This window comes from Condylostylus longicornis, unplaced genomic scaffold, assembly GCF_029603195.1.
Source record: "Condylostylus longicornis isolate FDR11 unplaced genomic scaffold, ASM2960319v2 ptg000022l, whole genome shotgun sequence".
Classification (NCBI taxonomy): Eukaryota; Metazoa; Arthropoda; class Insecta; order Diptera; family Dolichopodidae; genus Condylostylus; species Condylostylus longicornis.
Genome location: NW_026577991.1, coordinates 3,756,827 through 3,780,272, shown reverse-complemented (window position 1 = coordinate 3,780,272; position 23,446 = coordinate 3,756,827). Strand labels below are relative to the sequence as shown.

The 23,446-nt window shown below is 27.7% G+C and overlaps 7 protein-coding genes across 7 annotated transcripts in view; 3 read left to right on the top strand and 4 right to left on the bottom strand.

Moving 5' to 3' along the window:
* Positions 1–90: 90 nt before the first annotated feature.
* On the bottom strand, positions 91–5,119 carry LOC129606753 (RNA polymerase-associated protein CTR9 homolog). The gene is made up of 10 exons (XM_055517268.1): positions 4,985–5,119; positions 4,835–4,933; positions 4,518–4,757; positions 4,171–4,439; positions 3,065–4,114; positions 2,030–2,240; positions 1,594–1,932; positions 1,396–1,514; positions 988–1,319; positions 91–909 (listed from the first exon to the last, which is right to left on the bottom strand). Exons 1-10 carry the CDS (start codon positions 5,024–5,026, stop codon positions 110–112), a joined length of 3,501 nt encoding a protein of 1,166 aa, XP_055373243.1. The 5' UTR covers positions 5,027–5,119; the 3' UTR covers positions 91–109.
* Positions 5,120–6,134: 1,015 nt separating this feature from the next.
* On the top strand, positions 6,135–8,174 carry LOC129606733 (acetyl-CoA acetyltransferase). The gene is made up of 5 exons (XM_055517241.1): positions 6,135–6,299; positions 6,572–6,693; positions 6,775–6,887; positions 6,945–7,560; positions 7,630–8,174. Exons 1-5 carry the CDS (start codon positions 6,251–6,253, stop codon positions 7,909–7,911), a joined length of 1,182 nt encoding a protein of 393 aa, XP_055373216.1. The 5' UTR covers positions 6,135–6,250; the 3' UTR covers positions 7,912–8,174.
* LOC129606732 (5'-nucleotidase domain-containing protein 1) lies at positions 7,973–11,001 on the bottom strand. The gene is made up of 2 exons (XM_055517239.1): positions 10,085–11,001; positions 7,973–9,952 (listed from the first exon to the last, which is right to left on the bottom strand). Exons 1-2 carry the CDS (start codon positions 10,698–10,700, stop codon positions 8,901–8,903), a joined length of 1,668 nt encoding a protein of 555 aa, XP_055373214.1. The 5' UTR covers positions 10,701–11,001; the 3' UTR covers positions 7,973–8,900.
* Positions 11,002–12,380: 1,379 nt separating this feature from the next.
* On the bottom strand, positions 12,381–14,605 carry LOC129606856 (regulator of chromosome condensation). Its single transcript, XM_055517456.1, has 2 exons — positions 14,185–14,605; positions 12,381–14,014 (listed from the first exon to the last, which is right to left on the bottom strand). The coding sequence occupies exons 1-2, from the start codon at positions 14,417–14,419 to the stop codon at positions 12,921–12,923; spliced, it is 1,329 nt and encodes a 442-aa protein (XP_055373431.1). The 5' UTR covers positions 14,420–14,605; the 3' UTR covers positions 12,381–12,920.
* Positions 14,606–14,974: 369 nt separating this feature from the next.
* On the bottom strand, positions 14,975–16,670 carry LOC129606840 (single-stranded DNA-binding protein 3-like). The gene has a single exon (XM_055517423.1). The coding sequence runs from the start codon at positions 16,352–16,354 to the stop codon at positions 15,212–15,214; it is 1,143 nt and encodes a 380-aa protein (XP_055373398.1). The 5' UTR covers positions 16,355–16,670; the 3' UTR covers positions 14,975–15,211.
* Positions 16,671–17,538: 868 nt separating this feature from the next.
* On the top strand, positions 17,539–19,644 carry LOC129606868 (uncharacterized). Its single transcript, XM_055517478.1, has 2 exons — positions 17,539–17,686; positions 17,819–19,644. Exons 1-2 carry the CDS (start codon positions 17,662–17,664, stop codon positions 19,501–19,503), a joined length of 1,710 nt encoding a protein of 569 aa, XP_055373453.1. The 5' UTR covers positions 17,539–17,661; the 3' UTR covers positions 19,504–19,644.
* A 1,347-nt stretch (positions 19,645–20,991) lies between these two features.
* Positions 20,992–23,446, top strand: part of LOC129606766 (myophilin) — a 66,348-nt gene continuing 63,893 nt past the window's right edge. The window contains exon 1 of the mRNA XM_055517295.1: positions 20,992–21,438. Coding sequence (XP_055373270.1) covers positions 21,385–21,438 — 54 coding nt within the window. The 5' untranslated portion in view covers positions 20,992–21,384. The remainder of the gene's footprint in view (positions 21,439–23,446) is intronic.

Genomic DNA, 23,446 nt, shown 5'->3' with positions numbered 1-23,446 from the left:
ACATTTTTTATATATATATATATGTAATATTACTAATAATTAAATAGAAATAAATTTCAAATTTAAAGATTTTCTTTCTGCATAATATGTATTTCTCCAGTTTAAAAAGTTATTTCGAAGCTGAACGGCTACGACTTCGACTAGGGCTATGGCTACTGGCTGATTTACTACGACTTTTTGAACGACTACGACTTCTACTACCAGAATGACTTCGACTTCTTGAACGACTTCGGCTTCTTGAACGACTTCTACTTCCACTTTTAGATCGAGATCGACTTCTACTGACACTTTTCGAGCGCGAACGGCTTCTACTACCAGTTTTTGAACGAGATCTACTTCTGCTGACAGAACGACTGCCACTTCTAGAACGACTTTTGCTTCTACTGCCGCCGGAACGACTACCACTTCCCGATCTACTCCTGCTTCGACTGTCAGATCTGCTGCCGCTTCTTGAACGGCTTCGACTAATCGAACGACTACCACTACGTGATCTAGATTTTGATCTGGATACTGAACGTGATTTTGAGCGAGATTTATCATCATCAGATGTGATTTTTCGGGGTCTCTTGCTACTGCTTGCACCCTCACCATCAGAATCACTATCTGATTCACTAGTCGAGATAACAGCTTTAGACACAATTCGCAGTTTTTGTTTGGCTGACATTTTCTCTGTTTCCTTTTGTTTTGGACGGCCCCTTTGACCACCTCCAGTTTTACGTTGACGTTTTTGTTTCGGATGATCGTCGTCACTGTCACCACCTCCTTCACCATGTTCTCTCTTTTTACGTCCCCGACCACCCCCTTTCTTTCGTTCACGTTTTTGTTTTTTCTTTTGTTCACCGTCCCCAACTGGGCCTTCATCATCGCTGCCACCAGAGTCAGATATAATATCATCTTTCCGACTACGACCTAAAACAAATAAAAAAAATCATTTAAGGAGAACAATTTCATACGAAAAACTTAAATAAAATTTATTATTTAAAATACCTTTCTTTCTTGCATCTGGTGGTGGTTCAGAGAACAGAAGCGCACTCTTAGTTTTTTCAACATATTCCTGGCGTTTAGATAACATTTCTTCCCTTGTTTTGAGCTTCTCTTCTTCCATGCGACGACGTTCTTCTTCTTGTCGACGCTTGAATGCGAGGCGCTCTTCTTCCTGTTTACGACGTAAATTCTTCTCCTCATCATCTATACGACGAGCTCGCGATACATGATATTGGGCTTGTGACAACAGATCCTGACACTGATTCGCTTCTATAGCTGCTATCTCAATGTTATACCGGGTTTTATCTCCATTGACTGATAGATACTGGAAATATCTACGAGACAAAAAAGTAAAGAAAAGTAAAATAAAAGTTGAAAAGTAATAAATACTGATTTTAAAATTGGTTTTACTTTTGAGCTAAACCCAGTTCGTGTACAGCTTGTAAGACAACAACTAAAGTTGATTTTTCATCTTTTAAAATAGCCATGGCAAGTCTTTGCAGAACCAGAGCAATGTTAAACAAAAGTACCTTTTTTAAGATATAAAATACAATTTTATTTTATTCACTATAATTTATGCATAACTATAACAATTTTCAAATACTTTACCGTATCATGTGGAGCAACACGACGAGCCTTTAGTAAAACAACTTTTGCTTCCTTTAATTTACCAGCTTTTAAATAAGCTCTTGCTAAATATTGCATCAACTCAACATTATGATGTTTATAGAATTTTTTTAAACAATTTTCATACATTTGAATTGCACTTATATATTGCCGTTGCTCCACATATATATGTGCAATATTAAGCCAAACATCAGAAAAATCAGCTGTTGCCTCTCTAACTTGTGCAAATATATCACGAGCTTCATTGATACAACCCTTATGGGCTAAAACAGAACCAATTCCATTAGTTGCCCAAATATTTCGAGGATCATTACGTAAAACCTTCACAAACAAAACAAAATACAAGAGAATTTTAAAAATATAATTAACAATATAAAAAAAAAGGTTTAATAATGTAATTGTAATTATTTTAAAATACTTGTTTATAAATTGCTAAAGCTTTTTCCTGGTGTTTTTTCTCTTTGTCTTTGTCTTTTGTTGGTTGATGGAGTGTTTGTAACCAAAAATTACCCAACGCAATCATTGAATAAGCATCTGTAGATGTTGTTGGATTTTTTAAAATAGATTCAAAATTTTTCTGCCCTAATATCCATTGCATTTTTGCTAAATGAAGATTTCCCAGAAGAGATCTATAATGAAAAAAGAATTAAATTTTATTCATAGTTTTTATTTATTTATTCTAAATTTAGAAGCAATCAATTACACGCTTTTTAACTTTTCAATTACATTTTAACCTTGATTTTTCTTTAATATATTCGTTAAAAACCATTAATTTCTACGTGAACGCCCTATACAAATTAATTGTATGACCTACATAAATTGTGTTACACACAGCTTCATCAGAATAGCAATAATTATGAAACATAATGTTTTTGTTAGTTTGAATAAATTAATTCAGGTGAAGCATTCAAAAATATATAAGGATTGATTTTTGATAGCATCGAGTTAGTCAAATATATAAAATTTGTTCGCGCATATATATATACATATACTCGTATTTTTAAAACTTGAAAAATGGGAGTAGAACATTTATGCTTAAAACTTTATATAATACCACTTTTATCCTATTCATATATAGGAAACCTCCAGGCGATTTGTAATAAAATAAGGATATATCAACAGCCAATAAACAGTACTCTACTAGTTATATGTCCAGCTGTACCAGTGGTTTGTTTACCTGGCGGAATACGCCCGAATCCACGTTGTCCTTGTATTGATGAAAGAATTAGTATTATAATTAGAGGAAGAAAAAAGAAACGTTGACTATCTCAGATATAGAATAATTTTGAAAGGAAACTCGTCAACTTCGCAATATTTCACACTTTTTAATATTAAAAATGTTAAAGCGTTGCTTAAGTTAAATAAATTCAATTTTTGAATAAAAAAAATATTTTCAACATCTTTCACTAAAATTTCATTTTTTTTTTTTATTAAATAAAATTATATTACGTACCTTGTATCAGGATTTTCCGTATTAATTTTCAAAGCGTCCTTAAAGAAATCTGATGCAACAAAAATTAAGCCCTTGTCACGTGCTATACATCCCAGTCGCAAATAACAATCTATATAATTAGGATGCTGTTGTAAAATATCTTTATATAATTTATCAGCTGTATCAAAAGAACACATTGCTTCATTTAATCTTGCCAAATTATAAGTCATTGTAACAGAAATTGAATCATAATATTGTGAATCATGTTGTGATTCAATTCTGGCACGATTTAGCGCTTCTTCTAATTTTTTCTTAGCTTCAGTTAGATTTCCTAAACGATAATGCAAAGCAGCGACATTATTAAGTATTTCAGCTGGCACATCAGCATGTACTTTATCTTTAAGTATACTTGTTGCAGTACCATATGCATTTAATGATCCTTGTAAATCATTTTGTTCTAATATTTGAGCTAATTCTATCCAAGCTTCAACATCATCCGGAAATTGTTCAGTTACTTTTTTCAAATGTGTTTTAGCCATATCACGTTTTGTTTGTGAATTAGAATTGGCATAAAGAGATCCTAAAATTTTCATTGTTTCATAATTTCCTGGTTGTACTTTCAATACTTTTTCAAAACATTGTGCTGCATTTTCTGAATCACCACGATAAATATACATTTGACCGAGACCAAAATGTGGCAAAACAAAATTGGCTGGAGCAATTTGTGTCGATTGATAATAATATTGAAAAGCTTGATCATAATCTCGTTGCACATGAAACGATCTTGCTAACTGATAACAACTTTCTGCACGCATTGCTTCATTTTCTGTATTATGAAATGCATGTAATGCAAGATGCTGTACTTTTTGATAATCTTTTTTGAAGAAAAAATGATTTGCCAAATGATTTAACAGCATTGGATTAGTAGAATCAATTGTATATGCTTTTGACAACATTTGTACACCCATTCGATTAGATTCAGGCTCTAGAAGATTTAATTTTAAAATCGCCAAACCTACTAAGGCTCCAACGCAATTTGGATCAAGTTCAAGTGCACGCTGAAATGCCAATCTAAAATTATTTAAATCATTAAATTATTCTTTAAAAAAGTTAATTTCTTTACTAACTTGGCTTTTTCTTGATTATTCATTTTTAAGAAGCAATGACCCATTCCTAATCGAACTGCGGCAGGACAATTAGGATTGGTTCTCAATGCCTTTTTATAAAATGCTAATGCTCCTCTGTAATCCTTTTTGTTAAACGCAATGCAAGCTTTACCCAATAAAGACGGAATATTTGAGGGAGATTGATTTAACACAAAATTGAACTGAGCATCTGCCTGTTCCATTTTATCACCTTCCAGTAAGCAAAAGTATGCTCTGCCAAGTAAATGATTCTAAAATGAAAAAATATTTGTATATATAAAAATAAATAAAATATTTGTATCACTCTCTTATTTTAGTATTTAACTTACATGATCATACATAATAATTTTGTCAGCTGTTGTATATAAATTTGTTGCCTTTAGAAATAAATCTCTTCTTTTATCTTTTGATTTTTCTCGATTCGCTTCCTGCACGTAATATGCAGCAAGCATATCATAGGCTCTCATTTGATCTTTCTCATAATCACGATAATCTACATTTGCTTCTATGCGGGCAGCTTCCAAAATTTTGATGAAATCAGCAGTTTTCTTTTGCTTATAGTATGCCAACTAATTTCAATAGCAATACAATACAATAAACAGGATTAGCAATTTTCTTTAAATTTTATTTTATTTATTATACTTACTGCTACTGATACCCATGTATTCAGTTGAGAACGCTCCTGCCTAAGTATGCCCAGTACTTCTTGGCTTTCAGGCAATTGCTCAGGATCAAGTTCAATAACCTAAATTTGGCTCAATTATTTAAATACTTCAAAATAATATTTAATACTTACTTCATCTGTATCCCTAAGAGGGATTTCTATCATGGATGTCATTGTTTTCGGATTTATTTTAAATATTTTACAATTTCTTTTTTTTGAATTTTACTAAAACCAAACAACACATTCAGAAAACTAAAAAATTAAAGCATCTATAAAACTGTCAAAAATGACGTGTACTTCGATTTTTTTTTTATAATCATACATAATTTGTAGTGCCGCATATTTTGCCAACGCGACAACTGCAGATAGAAGACGTCAATTTATTATCAGCTGTTAATCAAAATTTTTGTTTATAAATTTATGTATGTGTTACTAACGAACTTAAATTGCTAAGCAACCAATTTTCGAAATTTTTTCTAACCAAGAAATATCCTTAATCAAAAACGACAATTTCCAAAAATCACTTTCTGAGAAAATTTGAGTTTGGATCAATATATATGTATATTATAAATTTGTATTTTGCCTATCATTAGTATAACGTTGTGTTATATGGATACGTATATATTATATGAAAATGTAAATAAACTAGGTTCATGAAACGAAAAAGTTTTTGTTTTTGCAGTTTTTCAAAATATGGGATATTTCGATTAATAACTTTTATTCGCAACAATGTAAGAGCTCAAGTAAAAAGTTTTTAAAACTGTTAATAAAAGACATAAAAAAGAGAATGAAGAGATAAATATCTAAATAGCCATTTTTCGAGCACTACATAATGTTAGAAATGGATGTTGTAATCTTTTTTTTTGATTTCTCATCTTATGTAATGTTTAAATATTTGTAAATAAGTACGTTGATACTTTAAAATATTAATTTTTCTTTTCTCGAGGAAAAACGAAGAACGTAAACAGAAAAGTTTCATACAGAAGCATGAAAAAAGCATATATTATGCATATACGAATTTTATATAAATTCTGTTTATTAAATTAATAGCAGTCACTGATTATTAAGGCATTAATTAAACTATTAATTTTTAATAAACATAGTACGTCTAATTTTCTTATCTTTTAGTTATATATAAAAAAAACTAGATGGACTGTCAATGATGTAGTTTTTAAATTTATAAATACATCACTTGAAAAGTAGGAAGGCAACACTTTGAGTATATCCCACTTTAATTTACTCAACATACACATTTGTTTTGTTACATTGCCAACTAAATTTATTTGCCCTTAGATCTTTCTATAAGTTGGTTATGTTTTAAATTTTTTAAATTTTGTTGAACATTAATTAATTATTTTTAAATAATTTCAAATAAAAATTAAAAACATTAAAATAAGAATGTGCGATTCTGATGTATACATTGTTTCTGCCGTGAGAACACCTATAGGTAATTATAGAAATTTTAATATTAGTACGTAAGTATACCAATGTACTTATTGGAAAAGTGGGTAAAATTTCTTTAATGAATTAAGCTAATTAAAAATGTACATACGTACGTGCTATGCAAAAGCTTTTTCACGTTGTTGTGTAATGCATCACTAATGTAATGTAAACAATTTATTTGTTTAAATTATTTATTTAACTTAAGTAAATTGAATAACAATGACATTGAATAAATTAAAATATTCAAGCTTTCTCTTCGACTCTTTTCTTTTTTAGGAAATTTTAATGGAACTTTATCAAAATTGAAAGCTTCTGAATTAGGTAGTATTGTAATAAGAGATGTATTGAAACGTGGAAATATTGAAGCGAAAGATGTAAATGAAGTTATTGTTGGTCAAGTAAGTAAACTTATTATTAAAGATCTATTTTTATAATAATTAGATATGTAAACTTTTATTCATCATACTTACAATTTTTAGTCTTTAACTGCCGGACAGGGCCAAAACCCTGCTCGACAAGCAAGTCTTGGTGCTGGTTTACCTATTGAAGTGCCAGCGTATACGATAAATATGCTTTGTGGATCTGGTTTAAAGTATATTTCAATCATTTAAATATTAATTCATAAATACAATCAGCCATTATATTTTAGGTCGGTTGTACTTGGGTATCAGTCTATTCGATGTGGAGATTCAAACATTACTGTTTGTGTAGGACAAGAAAATATGAGTTTAAGTCCCCATGTAATGCATCTTAGAGATGGTGTAAAATTGGGTAATGCAAATTTCGTTGACACAATGTTAAATGATGGGTTAACTGATGCTATGAAATGTATACATATGGGAATAACTGCAGAAAACTTAGCTGAAAAATATAAAATATCTAGGCAGGAGCAGGATGAATATGCTTGTAAATCACAGCAGTTAACAGAAAATGCCCAAAAAAATGGTTATTTTAAAAACGAAATAGTGCCTGTTATAATAAAAAGTCGGAAAGGAGATATTACATTTGCAGATGATGAATTTCCAAAACATGGCACTAAAGTTGAAAATCTTGCAACATTAAAACCGTGTTTCAAAAATGATGGAACAGTAACACCTGGAAATGCATCTGGCATTAATGATTCTGCAGCAGCTGTTTTATTAGTGTCTGGAAAAGAAGTTGCAAAACGTAATTTAAAACCTTTAGCAAAAATAATTGCTTGGGCTCAAAGTGGTATGGAACCGGAAATAATGGGTTTTGGACCAGTCAGTGCTGTAGAATATGTTGTAGGTTTAACATTCACTTATAATAATTCAATAAATGTGTTATATTTTTTAACTATACAACAATTGTAGCTTTCGAAGGCTGGCTGGGAAAAAGATAGTGTTGACTTATTTGAATTAAATGAAGCATTTGCTGCTCAAGCTATTGCCGTAAATAGAGGTTTAAATGTAGATACCGCAAAAGTAAATATTTCGGGTGGTGCAATTGCATTAGGACATCCAATTGGTGCATCGGGTAACAGGGTTCTTGTAACTTTAATACATGCGTTGCAGCGAACAAACGGAAAGCGTGGTATTGCATCTCTATGTATTGGAGGTGGAATGGGAATAGCAATGGCAATAGAAATGGTTTAATTATTTATAATTAAAAGAAGTATTTTTCGTTGTTTTTTTTCGCAGCATTATATACATAGTATTTTCCTTTTTTATTTGTTGATTTTTTGTAAGTTTTTTTATATTATGAAAAAATTTCAATTTATAAATTTCAAATATGTAATTATCAATTTCAAATAGTATTAAATAATTGTAAAAAATAATTTGTCACCTGCTTTAGGGTGATAATTTTATATTCTTTATAAAATTTCATCGTATGCATTCGTTTTTCATTATACCTACATAATATTTATTTTCACAAATAGTTAAAAACTATTGAACAAATGTGTACCATAATTAAATGCTTAAAAATTTATATTGTTGTTTTTTATATATTAAATATTACACGTACATAAGTATGTTAAAAAATTTTGTATTTGTTAATCTAATTATTTTTTTAAAAATAAAAATTTATATTTGCAAATTCGCTGCTTTTATTAAAAACTTCAGAAGTAGAAGAGGAAATCTCAATATTTATGTTACAACTTTTATTAAAAAAATAATACACAAAATTTTGAATAATTTACATATATTGTATTTATAGCCAATATTGTTCAATTTTATTTATATACAAATGTTAAAAATTTAAATTCTTACAAAAAATTCGTTAAAAAGAAAACACCAAAATAAACCAAATAACATTTGACTTTCGACTCAATAAAATTTAAAAAATCTTTTGTATCCAAATGTTACAAAACAATGAATTAAAACTGAATACAACCATGTAGGTAAATAATGTTAAACTAAAAATCAATAATTTATAAAATATTATTTCCTATTATTCAACATAGAATTTTCAACACATTAAATTGCTTTATTTAAGGCAACTTTCAAAAGGTATTGATATTTAAAATACTTTTATTAACTATTAACAAATTATGAATAAAACATAATTAATTGTTTTATTTATAGTAAAATGTAAAACACTTAGTTTTCTTTTGAATAATTTATATACGTCTTCAAAAGAAACCTTATTCTGTTATTGTACTTGAACATTGATACTCATAATTGAGTGGATGTTGACATAAATGTTCAATAGTTGGTAAACACATTTTCGAATGCTTTTTAATAACTTCACTCCAATATGTAGGTTTATTGTCAATTGAAAAATATGAGCCCCACAAACTAGATTGAATTACTTTCTTAAATGCATAACCATCTTGACATTCATGCTCTTCTAATTCTTCAACTAATGAAACTGTATCTAACTCACAATATTTCGATGGAGTGTATACATCTTGTATTAAATTATCTCCAATATATAAACTACGTGGTTTTTTTATTGTCTTACCAAATTTTTTAGCTAATAATTTTTCAACACTTTTCCAATTACCTTGAGCATAAACATTACCCATTTTAATTGAATTATCAGGTATAATTTGATCTTCTTCACCACCTTGAAAACTATAGAATGGTCGATTCATTGTAAAGAAACCAGGTTTTTTTGCAAATGCAATAATAACATCAAATAAATTACGCCAATTATGACCTAAAGCATGACTTGCTGTTAAATTTGCAAAATCAATATTTGATCCAGTTAATAAAAATATTGCTTTAGTTTTTTTTAATTCTTGTAACCATTTAATAATATATGGGTCCGATTTATGAATATATTTATTTGGATTATTTTTTAATTCTTCAAAATATTCTCCAAAACCAGAAGCAAAATTTTCTCTTTTATACATAAAAACTAGAGCATCTAAAATGTCTGGCCATATTTTATATTCGGATAAATGTGAACTATTATGTTTTTCATTTATTAAATCTACAGCTCTTGCCATAACTAATGATGCTGGCATATCAAAATAATCAAGTAATGCTCGTAATTTATCAGCATTAGGACCATTCCATGCAGATAATGGATCATTAATATATTGAGTCGTTAAATCCCATTTTTTTTCTTCACCATAAATTCGTTTTATATCATTTTCACTTAATAGTTTAGTTCCATGTGTTGCTTTTAATATTACACCATCAAAACTTAATTTTAAAATATTTCCGCGTACAGCATCTAATATTAAACCTAAAATGAAATAAATATTAAATTATTAAGTAAATTTAAATTTCAACACTGTTTTTATATTATTTGAATTAATATATAAAATGAAATCAGATTATGTGGATTAAAGGTAATATAACGAATATAGCTACTTACCTTTCTGTAAGAAATCAATATCATTATCAATCGGTTTTAATAATTCTTTTGGATAATTTTTATGTTCAACTAAATATTTAGCAATTATATTGTATTCCATTGTAACCATTGCATCCAAATTGTATCTTAATAAAGTACCATCCAAATCAAAACCAATTATATCATAATTATTTAAATTAAACGTATTATGTGGCATTATTGTACTTGCTGCGTAACGGGAATAATATCTTTTATTTAATGAATATCCAAGAAAGGGTTTTGGAGAATTACTGCTTAAAAAATTACAATTATAATTTTTACTAATATAAGCGTTTTGATAACCACATGATATTGAAAATACGCGATAGCAATTTGAAGTGACAGTAGATTTTCTAAATATTTTTATTATTGTTTTTGTTATTGGTAATTTTAATTCTAAAATAGATTTTGTTTTTGCAATAAAAGGATGATGATACATAGTCGCCTTAGAAGCTACCAATGTCATTGAATTAAGGGTTAATGATTTTATCACAAATTTTTGAAGGTTTTTTTGCAAAATTTCCTTACGTAATAATGAGAATAATAAATTTTTATCTAAATTATATGATAAAACTTGGGTAATTCTTTGTGCAAACATTACTTGTATTAAAATTAATAGGTATATATATAGGTATTAGTAGATACTTAAATCTAATTAGCTATTATATTCAAATTATCCAACTATTATTGTTATTGGTGTAGGGAGTATTTTATTAATGTTATAAAATACTCTTTGATTTGCTTCATTGAACTCGTTTTAATTTTATTTCGTATATTTTACTTATATGTATGTAACATATAAAAAACAATTCAATACAACTTTTCAATATATACTAAAAAAAAAAAACATTAAATAAATTTTTTATATTACAAATTTTTCTTCTACTAATAAGTTATCATAATTTATAACTACACTATTCTTATTAATTTTCTCATTATTATTTTTTTGTCCTATTTTCCATTTTTGTACTGTTTTTCTAATTTTTTATTTTCGAAAAAAAATTTATACCAACTCTTTCTTCTATGTCATAAATAAATATTAATACATTTACATATATAAATACGTATATTTATATTGCTATAATTAACAACAATGTGTGTGTGTGTAGATATAATAATAATATCGATTGAAGGTTGCAGCAAATAATCAGACTGTAGACTGTAGAAAAAAATTGTATTGTTTGTTATTTACAAATTATTCTGTCAAAATAAAAGTGTGTACATATTTATTTAACCACTTTAGATCATGATTCAGAAAATCTCTTTAATATCTTTCATTACAAATTTATTGTGTACATAGAATTACTTGCTCTCAAATTTTTGTGAGCTTTTTACCCGATAGTATCGTAAAAGTAACTTACCATCACTCGTTTGCTGCAATACCGATATAATTAAAAATTTATACATTTAAGAAAACTGAATTTTGAAGTTTAATATTTTTTTTTTCGTTATAACATTATTTTATTAATTAAGTAACATCAAGAATTCAACTCTAAAGCATTTTGTGTTTAAAGCACAAATTACATGAAATGTCTTTCGTTTGAAAAATTACTTAATTAAGAGTGAATTTGCGGTTGCAAACAGTAAGAAGAGAATTTCGAAAAAAAACGCATAACGTAATACGAAAAATGTTAATGTGTGAGTACAAACAATTTTTCTTTAGTAATTCAAAAGTTACCTCATTAATTATTTATGTTCAAATGTTGTGTACGACTGATAGATTCTTATACTGAAGGGGTTAATAAGCGAGGGATTTAAATTGCGTCGGTTTTTTGCGCAATATCAGCTGGGTTTTTTAAGCAATATGTGCATTCATTATTAAAAGATTTTAGAATTTATTGTAAATGTATCTAGATGACTTATAAATGTATGCATGTTTGTTTATAACTGATGCAGATATTACAAATAAACCAAAGCTTTTGCAAATTTGTACCCGTAATTATGCAAAAGATTTTCGAGTTAAAATTGTAGAAATGCATGTCTAATTTATCGAAAATCCTGTGCCCATCTAATACCTTCATAACTTGTCATTAGTACATTTTGGAATTTTTAACAATTTCAAGATTGGGAACTTATTGGTTAAAGTTTCTATACGTCCAGACTTTATTAAAAAAGTTTAAAAGCGACTTTTGTTGATTTAATGTATTTAAGTATGTACATATATACATAATATGTAGGTCAAAGTGATAATCTATCAGTTATTTGATATTGCAAGATTATTACAGAAATCTAAAGAATGCTTTTTTATTATTTTTTTTTTTTGGAAAAATATGTTTATTTCATATTTTATTGACTTACAAAGAGTTTACATTTTATTTTACTTAAAATCATTTTTTACATTTACTGAAACTTATCAATCAAAAAGACTACATACACCTAAAGGGTTTTAATACAAAATGAATAAATTAATTAGTTTTTCTACGAGGTATATAAAGTTATAATATCGTTAACAAAAGGTTGAATGATTCATATTTCATATTAAAACTAATTCCAATTGTTTTTCACATATTTTTTTTTAAACAAAAGTCAGATTATTTTAAAAGAAAACATTATTTCTTATCCTCACCAAATACCTATATTAATTAATATCTTTCTCTTTTTTTTTTGAATAACAAAATTTTAATATTATTTATTTTATTAATAAATTTCAAAATCAAAATAAATTCTTAACAATAAAAGGAAAAAAACGTTGCATAATTTTAACGTAAACATTTTTATGGATTATTAAAATGATGAGGAATTTAAGTAAGCAAAGTTAAGTAATTTAAATTTTTTTTTAAAAACGCTTTATCTTATAATAAAAATTATTTAATTATTTTTATTGAGCCTTCCTTTTACGACCTTTCACTTTTGTTACTGTTGCATTTTCAGTGACTTCGTTCGTGGTTGTACTATTAACAACTGGTTCTACACTTTTTTGATAGTTATTATTATGGTTGGCGTCAGAAACTAAAAATAAACTATGTTGGCCACCGCTGTCGACTCGAATAACTCGTTTGTCCTGTAATGATTTACTAACGACTGCAACAGGTTGTTCCTCATCCTCTTCATTTCCGGTACCAAGTTGTAAATTTGTTCCCATGCCCCAAGCATATACAGTTCCATTTTCTGCAATAGCAAATGATTGAGCTTCACCACAAGCAATATCAATAATTTTCAATTTTTCAAAAGCTTCTATAGATTTTAGTTCATTCACATCATCTTGTAGGTTTCCTAGCCCTAATCTACCATAATCTCGACGACCAATTGCATAAACTTTACCATCGTTAGTTAACAATAATGTATGATGTTGACCACCACAAATTTTCTTTACATCTTTATAATTTGTTTCAACTGGATTTATTATTAATTCTGGAGGGCCTTTTGTTTTAGCAGATTTTAAACTTAACTGATGATAATTATTTAAGCCGAAAGCAAAAACTTCTGTTGAATCATATTTCCTTAAATATGTGCACGAAGTGGTTGCCCATATACCATCGCATCGATTAATTTTGCTAATACTTATTGGAGCTGGTTTTAAGAGTTCATTTTTCCCTTGTCTTGAATCACCAGCTGCAGAACGTAAAGAAATTCTGCCCAATTGCCCTTGTTCTCCTGAGCCCATTGTAAAAACTTTTCCATCACATGCTAGTAATATTAAATGGTCCGCACCTGATGCTATATCGCAACATTTAACCCCTGGTAGAATTTCAATTGGTAAGCGTTCTATTCCATTCATAGTTAAACCCATTGCACCATGAGAATTACGAAATGTTCCCCATGCGAATACACGACCATCTTCTAATAGACATGCAGAATGCGAATCTCCCGCGGAAATTTTTACTGATTTACCTGGTAAATCAATTTTTCCTGGGACTAATTCGGAACCTTCCTCTGTTGTTGGGTGACCCAAAGCGCCTTCGTCATTGCATCCTAAAAATAGAACGAAAATCGATTACACATACTTGTTTGAGAAAAGTACTTTTGTATCAAAGATCAAATGAATAGGAAAAGAAATAACTTAATAGATTGGAAATATTCAAAAATACTTTCAAAATCACTCTTTTAATAAATAAATTTTCAATATCAATTTCGATACTTACCAAATGAATAAATATCTCCGTTTTTAGTAAGACACATACTATGCATGCCACCAGCACATATATCCACAACATCCTTTACTGATTGGACAGGAGTAGGTCGTTTTCTCTCATTTTCATCTCCTAGACCAAGTTGCCCAACTTCACCTTGACCACAAACAAGTAATGTACCAATAACATTCGGTCTTTGAGGTATATCCAAACTATATTTTATTCTTTTTGCTGGAATCCCTCTCATATTTAACTTATTTGAATTATCTTACAAAATTTATGTATGTAAATTTCAAAAAAAAATTTTATTCTTTTTTTTTTAATTTTAAAAGTTTTATTGATACGGCACAATTTATATGCCGGTTTTTTGGCGGTATTAATTTTGTTTTTCAATCGCACGCGTGAATTGAGTACAATATTGACCACAGCTGTTGAATTTTGTTTGACATTTATCACCCAATAAACAAAAATTGATTTATGTATTATTGCAGTGTGACCAATAGTCATATTAATTAAATAAACTTGCGGTGTGACCATACAGAATTTCTTTTACGTAGCAAATTAGTGCTACCACAGACTTGAATTAAAAAATAAAACTCAAAGTCATTCATTTTGATAAAATGCTGCATTGTTAAGTGTTTTCAGTTCCAGTTATCAACAAACTGAATTTTTACTTCTTCTTTGAATTGAACATAGTCACGTAAATCTAAATCGAAGAATGTACAACTTCGAATTTATTAAATATCTAAAATCTAAAATTTTCTCAAAAAATTATAATTTAATTTTGAAAATATTTTTATTTTTAGTTAATTATATTATAATAAGTATTATTAGCTTAAAAATAATTGACAGTTGTAAACGAATAAAAGATAAATATTCCATATAAATTAAAAGTTAAAAAAAATCGGTCCTACTAACGAAAGAAAATCAAAAGATTTTTTTTGCTTTTAAATAAGTACAATATGTATGTATGAGCAAAATAATGAAATAAAGTGATTCAAATTACTTTTTAATATTATAAATACGATTTTGTAAATTACTAGAAAAATAAGGATGCTGGATTATTATTCTCACCAGGTCCACCAAAGCTGCCTATAAAATCTCCCATTCCACTGCTAGAATCGTCTCGCGGTGTTGTTGGACCTGTAGCTGGCGAATTCTTCATAACGTCTAATCCATCACCGTTCATTGAATTAGGGCCCATTGAATTCATTGCATTAGGGCCGCCCATAGAACCCATAGAAGAATTTGAGCCCATATTTGGACCCATTGAGCCCATCATAGAGTTTGGTCCCATATGCACCATAGGACCACCATCTGGACCACCTCCCATTGAAAAGTCACCACCGCCCATATTACCACCTTGCTTCATCATTGGATACATATTATCGCCACCGTGGTTTGAAGAATCTTGAGGTGATTGCATAATATTCGATCCCTGTCCTGGTGGACCGTTAGAATTTTGAGGACCTCCGTAGTTTTGAGGGCCTCCAGGTGATGGTGATGAATAATTCATTGGTGTCGATGAATTTGGCTGCCACTGCGGCCTACTTCCACCCATACCCATACCAGGCGGCATAGACGGTCCTGGCCCTAAATTATTATTTGGAGGTGGACCGCGCATTCCTCCTGGTCCATAACCTGGACCCATAGGACCCATTCCTGGTACACGCGGCGGATTCATTCTTGGGTTCATTGGACCCATACCTGGAGGACCACCTTGCCTTATAGAATCCATATTACTCGGCATAATTTGCTGTGGACCTGGCGGTCCATTAAAATCTCCTCCCATTCCTTGGGGCATCCTTACACCTGGTCTTGGTCCAGATGGATATCGCGGACCACTGGGGAAAGGATGAGCACCCATTTCATTGAAATTAGTGTGTCCAACAGGATTAACAAAACCATAATCATGAAACGCTTTCGCTTCTGTAGAGTGATCACAAGTATCGCGTCTTTCTGGAGCTGCACAATATAAATCCCAGAAAACACACCACCACGTATGTAAAAATCCAGGTGGCTCACCAAGAGTGATATTTTTTTCCCATCTTATTTCTGATAGAAATGTTTGTGCTGCTTTTTGAGCTCCAACATGTAGTAGATATTCATAGACATATAATGCAAGTTTTTCTCTTGCTTGTGCATCAAAAGGCACAGTTGGAGTTTTAGATTTACCATTCATGTTTTCTCTCTTTATTTGATCAATTTTTGCGTTTAATTTTCTGGTGTTAATGTCAGATATAAATATATAAAATATATAATGAATAACGCTATACGCTTGTCCTCTCTAAAACTTGTGTTGAATGTGCTTTTAATAGTTTATTGATTTCACTTATAGAATATATTTTAGTTAATAAAATTATTTGCAATAGTTTATGAAAATATTAGCTTTAGTTTTCTAAATATTTAATTTTAATATAATTTTATAAAAAGTTCTACTGTTTTTAATTTAATATTTAATTTTTATTTTAAAACACAACTTTTGCTTTTTGCTTATGTTTTCAGAAAAATGATGTTTCAGGGATGAATTAATCGATTGACAATTACTAATTGATTGTGAAAATTTTTTAATATTAAGCCCTGTATATGTTCAAATTTTTTCAATTTAAAACTAAACAGTGTGAATGTTTGGTTTTTATTTAAAGTATTGGTTTGAAAACGGAACGCAAGTGATAAAGTTATTCGGGAAATTATAAATTGAAATGATAATGTTTACTTGTTTCAAGACATTTTTCTAATTGATTTTAGGCTTTCCAAAGTTTTTTCTCTTATTTTTTTAATTAAGTACTATATTAAGTATAGTACATCATACTATGATAACGACTATAATTTCAACATTGTGTGGCATATTCCTACATTTAAGTGACATGTGCTGTGTAGTTACCTAGAAATTTTTTTTTGTTGCGCTTTACATTCCTGAATTGATCCACGATTTTGTTTTGTTGTTATTATTATATTATATAATTGACGTACTTTAGTGTACTTTCTTCTTTTTCAAGAATAAGAGATCTGTTATTAAAAAATTTTAACACTTGTGAAATTCTAATTGAAAATTTGGAAAAAAATCTAGATTTCAGAAAGAACAAAAAATTTTGCATATCGTATTAAGAACTTCCCAAATAAATTGAAAATTAATAAATAAAAAGAAATACACATTATTTCAAATATTTTTAAACACAAAAACAAAAAACAGCCATGTGATACAAAACCTTAATTGTCTTCCATCCATGTATCGTAATGATCGAAGACTTTTAAAAACTTCAAATCAATTTTTTCCGAACCCTGTTTTATTTACATCGTCATATGACATTTCATCATCATTTTATGCCAGTGGCAGTTTCTGAACGCATTCTTTAACAATTGGTTAGAATAAGATTCATGTAATTTGCTTAAAACTTAAATTAATGCTCTGAAAATTTACACTTTAATTTACCACTTAAAAGATTTAAGTTTTCCTTTTTTGAAATCCATTTTAAGGCTTTCTTAGATATGGCTCATGATCTTCATACTGTTGGTAAGTTATATGATTTTTCCTAATTAAAAAAAAATATCGAATTCATGCATATGGGATAATGTATGTATATGGAGAAAAGTTAAAAGAACCTTGACAACATTTGTATTTATTTTTAATTTTTTGATTTTTTAGATCGTTCAAACAATATACGTGGTCATGGAAGAAAATTCTACACTGAAGATAATATTTTAATTTATACATTATACATTTCTAATATACCAGAAACTTTTAGCTCCGATGAATTGAAAAAGTATTTTGATCACTTTGGTAAAGTTGAAACATTAACGTATAAAAAGAAATATAAAACAGCAGAAGGTCATAGATATCGAGCAATAGTAAAATTTTTGAAATCTGAGAGTGCATCTAAAACTTTACGTGTACGTAATCATAAAGTTGGTAATGTTGTTTTAGAGGTACGCGGCGCAGATAGTTGGATACAACCGCACAAAAAACGTCTCAAACCTTTACTTAAAATTGATGATAATGATACCGAAAACTTTTTCATATTAAAATTAAACGATTATTGCTTATTTAATATATTTTCATATTTGCCTTTTCAAGATCAAGTTCGAATGTCAATTCTTTCTGATCGTTTCAAAAAAATTTTCCTCTTGATATATAAAAATGAAAGGCATTTAAAATTAAATGAAGAAAATACATCAAGAATGTCGTTGTTGGAAATATATGAAAGCGTAACAACTATCGGAAAGTTTATTGAAACTCTTGAAGTTGATTGCCGTATACGTAAATTTAATCGTATTTATGACTTTATTTTTAAATATTTTCCACATTTAAAAATACTTCATTTGGAAAACTTGAATAAAAAATATTGTAACAGTAATAAAGAAATTTCTTTATCACTGAAAAACATAACACATCTTACTATAAGAAATTGTAATGTTACAGATGAACAAGCTAAAAAATTTGTTAAACTTCAAAAATTGGAGTATCTTGATTTGAGTGATAATGAGGAACTTGTTGGTAAATATTTGCATAATTTGAAAAAATTGAATTATTTATGTTTGAATAATTGTGAAAAAATAGAAACAAGTAACTTAAAACCTATATTAGAAAAAATTCCATTGAAAACATTAAAAGTTACCGGAATTCGTAATGCTGATGCTATAGGAAGTCCTTTCTCTAATTTTGTTAATTTAGAACTCGAAGAATTTCATTTAACATCGTATCGTCCAGAAAATACGTTTCTAAAAAAAATTCCAACTTTTAAAAATTTAAAAAAAATTCGTTTACAATTAATGCAATTGGAAAAAGATGATATTGGTTTAAAAGATTTTTTATTAAGCTGTGTTGAAAATAAAGCAAATGTATTAGAATATCTTGGATTAGTAAGCCAACATTTGCAATTAAGCGAATTGAATATTGATACAATAATTCAATTAAAAAATTTGAAAGAATTAGAAATAAATCGTTTAACAAATGCTGATTGTCTTTTTTGGACGAAACTTTGTTCATTGGAAAAATTAGAATTTTTAAATGTTTACTGTGACCAGGAGAATTTTGATGAAAATGAATTTTTATCATGGATAAAAAAATCAAAAAATATACAAAAAATTCGAGGTAAATTCGGTAAAAAAAATATTAAAATTGATTTTATAAATTCGTTAATAGAAATTTCAAAAGAATTGGCTGAAAATAATCGAAAAATAAAGTTTGAAATTATTGGACTTTTGATAAAAGAAGGTGATGATACCAATGTTAATATTTTAACTGATACAAAATATTTAACTAACAGGCATATAATACGTGTAATATTGTCAGATACTATATTAGAAGATGATAGTAACTTAAATAAGTAATCTCAAGCTAATTCTGTTATAATAACTATAAAAATAAATGTATCGATAATCATTAAGTTTCTATTTTACTTCTTAGGTATAAAAAATAGAAGATATCGAATTTTAAAAATGTTTTTTTTTTTATTTTTTTCTATAAAATGTTAAAAAAATTTTTAATTACCATTCTCAATCATTAAAATATTAATTATTTTGTTAAATAAATTTATCAAATAAATCTAAATATATTTTTCTTTAAGTTTCTTTAAAAATTTAAGATGTCTAAATGAGATTTTTCACAATTTTTCACAAAAGTGTAGTTCTTAGTTCAAGTCAATTTTTGGTACCTTTTCTAAGAGACAAATTATAAAAAATTAGATTCAGCAATGCCGTATTAGCTAACTATTAAACGTAAAAACAATGTACATAAGTAAAATATTTCATTTCCAAAAATTTCCAAATTCAAAATATTTTCATAAACGTCAGAAAATTTGAAAATTGTGATAAGTTCTGCAGCAAGAGCAGCAAAATGGTTCAATTGAATTAAAATTTAATTTTAAAAATGCAGATAGAACATTTTGCACAACTAATTTCTTTTATAACTTGTTTTAGCTGTATGAGATTCAATAAGGTGTTGGGACTTAATTCAAATACGTTTCATAATATTTTCTATTAGAGTTGTCCAACCTTTTTAAAAAAATTGAAATAAAAAAGAACAGAATTTTCTAACTATTTCTAATAAATTATTTTAATAAAATATAAAACTTGAAAAAAAAACGTACATATGTATGTCATCATAACTATAACTGAAACACATTTAATCAATGACGATGATAATAATTAAACGAATATAGCTTTTTAGTACCTGATATACTGGCGGAGTTTTTCTTTTTATAAGACGAGATTAGAAAACACAGCAATTTGTATGTACGAGAACGTTTTTAGAAATGACCTATTGGTGATTCAAGTGAAAGTCGCTATTCTGCTAAAAATATATATGAAAGAAAAGTTTCTAAATTTTACAGAATAAAGAAAGGATAGAAACTTTTAAAATTATAAAAAATTTATTAATTTATTTAAAAAAATAAAGTTATGCCATTTTGTACATAATTTATAGTGATATACAGGATACAATTTTTGTAATTACAATAGAATTACTTTTTTTGAGTGATGCAATTTTTAATTTGAAAACTTAATACTCACTAACGCCCCCCAAAAAAGTTGCTTTATCTGAAACTACAAAATTTTTTTTTCTGTATAGCACTTACAAAATGGTTACGCATAGCTGTAAAGCCTAATTTTTTTTAGCAAATACACAAACCATTTAATTTCTTTTGGTTAACATTTTTAGAACAATAAACCCTGGCTTGTTTTTGAACTAAAATGTGACTTTTTGATTGTCAAAAAGGCAAAAAAAAAAAAAAAAAACAATAAAAAAAAATTTTTTGTTTATATTTTTCTTTAATTTTATTGTTTCTATTTCAATTTCAGTTTACTTTAGAAAATATAAGATTTTTAGTGTACAGAGAAAAGTTGAAATTAAAAGACGAATAACTTAATAATTTGTTGAAAATTAGAAAAATCCGCCGAAGACGAGTTGATTTCAATACAAAAAAAAAATTTAAAAAATTAAAAGCAAAATAAGAAAAAAATTTTGTGTATTTTTTTTGTGCCTTCACATTTCTTGATTTGTTTTTTTTGCTTTTGATAGCGTGGATTATTTATTTAGAAACAAGAAAAAATAAAATAAAAAAACGTTTTTTATTAAAATATTTTTAACGTTTTTTTGCCTCTTAATAAAAAATAATTGTCGGCGGTATACGTTGATTTTTTCCAATATTACCTACATTTATACAAATTTAATATTTTTTAATATAAAAGTTTTTAAATTAATTAAGGAATAAAATGTCTATTAATCGAGCACCAAAATCAGGATTTGCAGCCGAAGCACAGAGAAAGGTAAATACACTTACTTACATACCAATCTTACCTACCTAAATTTTTTTTCTTTATTTTTCCAAATATTTGTAATTGTTCTTCTTCTGTTTTTGTTGATTATTCTCCATTTTTCTTTTTGTATTTCAATTCAATATAAGAAAATATTCTTACTGTTCTGGATGATTGAAAATAATTTAAAGGATTTTAAAGTTTCTGAAAAAAAAATTGTTGAATAAGTTTAAAATATGAATATTATTAGCTTTATTAAAAATTGTACAAGTTTCTGTTATATAAAAGATAATTGTTATATAAGTGAAGCAATTATTATAACTATTTTATTTATGAATAGGTACATACATAAATATATATGTATATGTATTTGTCTTTACATTGAATGAAAGTTCAACAAGATTCAAGTTTTATGGTATAGGCATTAGGTACCTAGGTAGGGTAGGTACCTACTTAAATAATATTTCAAGGTTACTATAAAGCTTTCATTCTCGAAATTTTTCTATACATATACATACATATATATGTACATAGGTATACGTAAGTACCAAAATGTAAATATTGTGCTTAAGATGAATTTGCAACAAGAATTTCTACAAAAATAATCATAAATTTAACTTACATATTATGTGAACGTACTTATTATAAATAAAATAAGGATGCCATACTGCCTATAATTTTTATTATATAAGTAACTTATGGTGAAACTTCTCTAAAATTCTTGAATGCAAGAAAAAATTTTACAATTATATTATAGTAATCCTTGATAATTTGTAATATTATAGTCATACTGTAGTATTCTTTGACTTGAATCCATTCATACTCGTGATCATTTATGATTTTGAGAATAAAAAAATATTTCTCATTTAATTTCTGTTGTATTTGTAAGGATGTGCATTGACGCATCTCAATATTTTGAATTTTTTCCAAATAATTTTTTGGAATTAAACATTTTCTTTCTATTACAAGTTCCCGACATTTATTCACAAAAAATATTTATAGAGCTTAGTATTCAATCTTAAACTGTAATATTTATTTATATTTAAATTGGATATGTAGGTATTTGGCCTAGTCATATAATCTTGCTATAAATGCAAACATTTTAATTACTAATTTTGCATTATAACTTTATTATTATTAGGCTATATCTTATACGTACTTAAAATTCAAATATTTTTTTTTATAATTTTTTAATTTGATCTCTGAATTTTGTTTTTAAAGATGATAAAACCACAAATTTTTTTGACCTGTTTTTGTTCATTATTTTATTTTTCATTAAAATACTTAGTACGTATTATAATAATAGTGTATACAATAATATAGATTATCAACTGCTAATATTTATTTAATAATTATAAAAATAAAATTAAAATAAATAATAGTATGTAGTCATGTATATTATTGTAGTTTAGGTATATACATATAACTACATACATACATATACTTATAAATTCTAATATAAAAAATTTTGAAATAAGCCACAGAAATTAATAAGTCGGTATTTAGGATTTTTTGGTTTTTTTTTGTCCATATACGTACATATGTACCTATTTTATCTATTTTTGGGTTTAACTTAAACTAATTAATCCCGAGTATGGGATTAATAACAAAATAAGTACAGAAACATATAGTAGATTAGGTGAAATAAGAAACCAGCCTCAATTCTTAACATTTGGAATTAAAAATATTAAATTAATAATTAAGTTTTTATTTAATGGTACCTTACCTACTAATATGATGATTATTATACCCTGCACTTCGTGAAGGGTATATTAACTTTGGTATGGAGTTTGTAACTACTTGAAGGAGTCATCTGCGGTATGGACATATATATATATTCTTGCTCAGCGTAAAATTCTGCGTCGATTTAGACATGTCCGTCCGTCCGTCCGTCCGTCCGTCCGTCCGTCCGTCCGTCCGTCCGTCCGTCCGTCCGTCCGTCCGTCCGATCGCACGATAACTCAAAAACGAATAATGCAATCGTCACCAAACTTTCACAAGTTGTTTCTTTTGTGCCAAG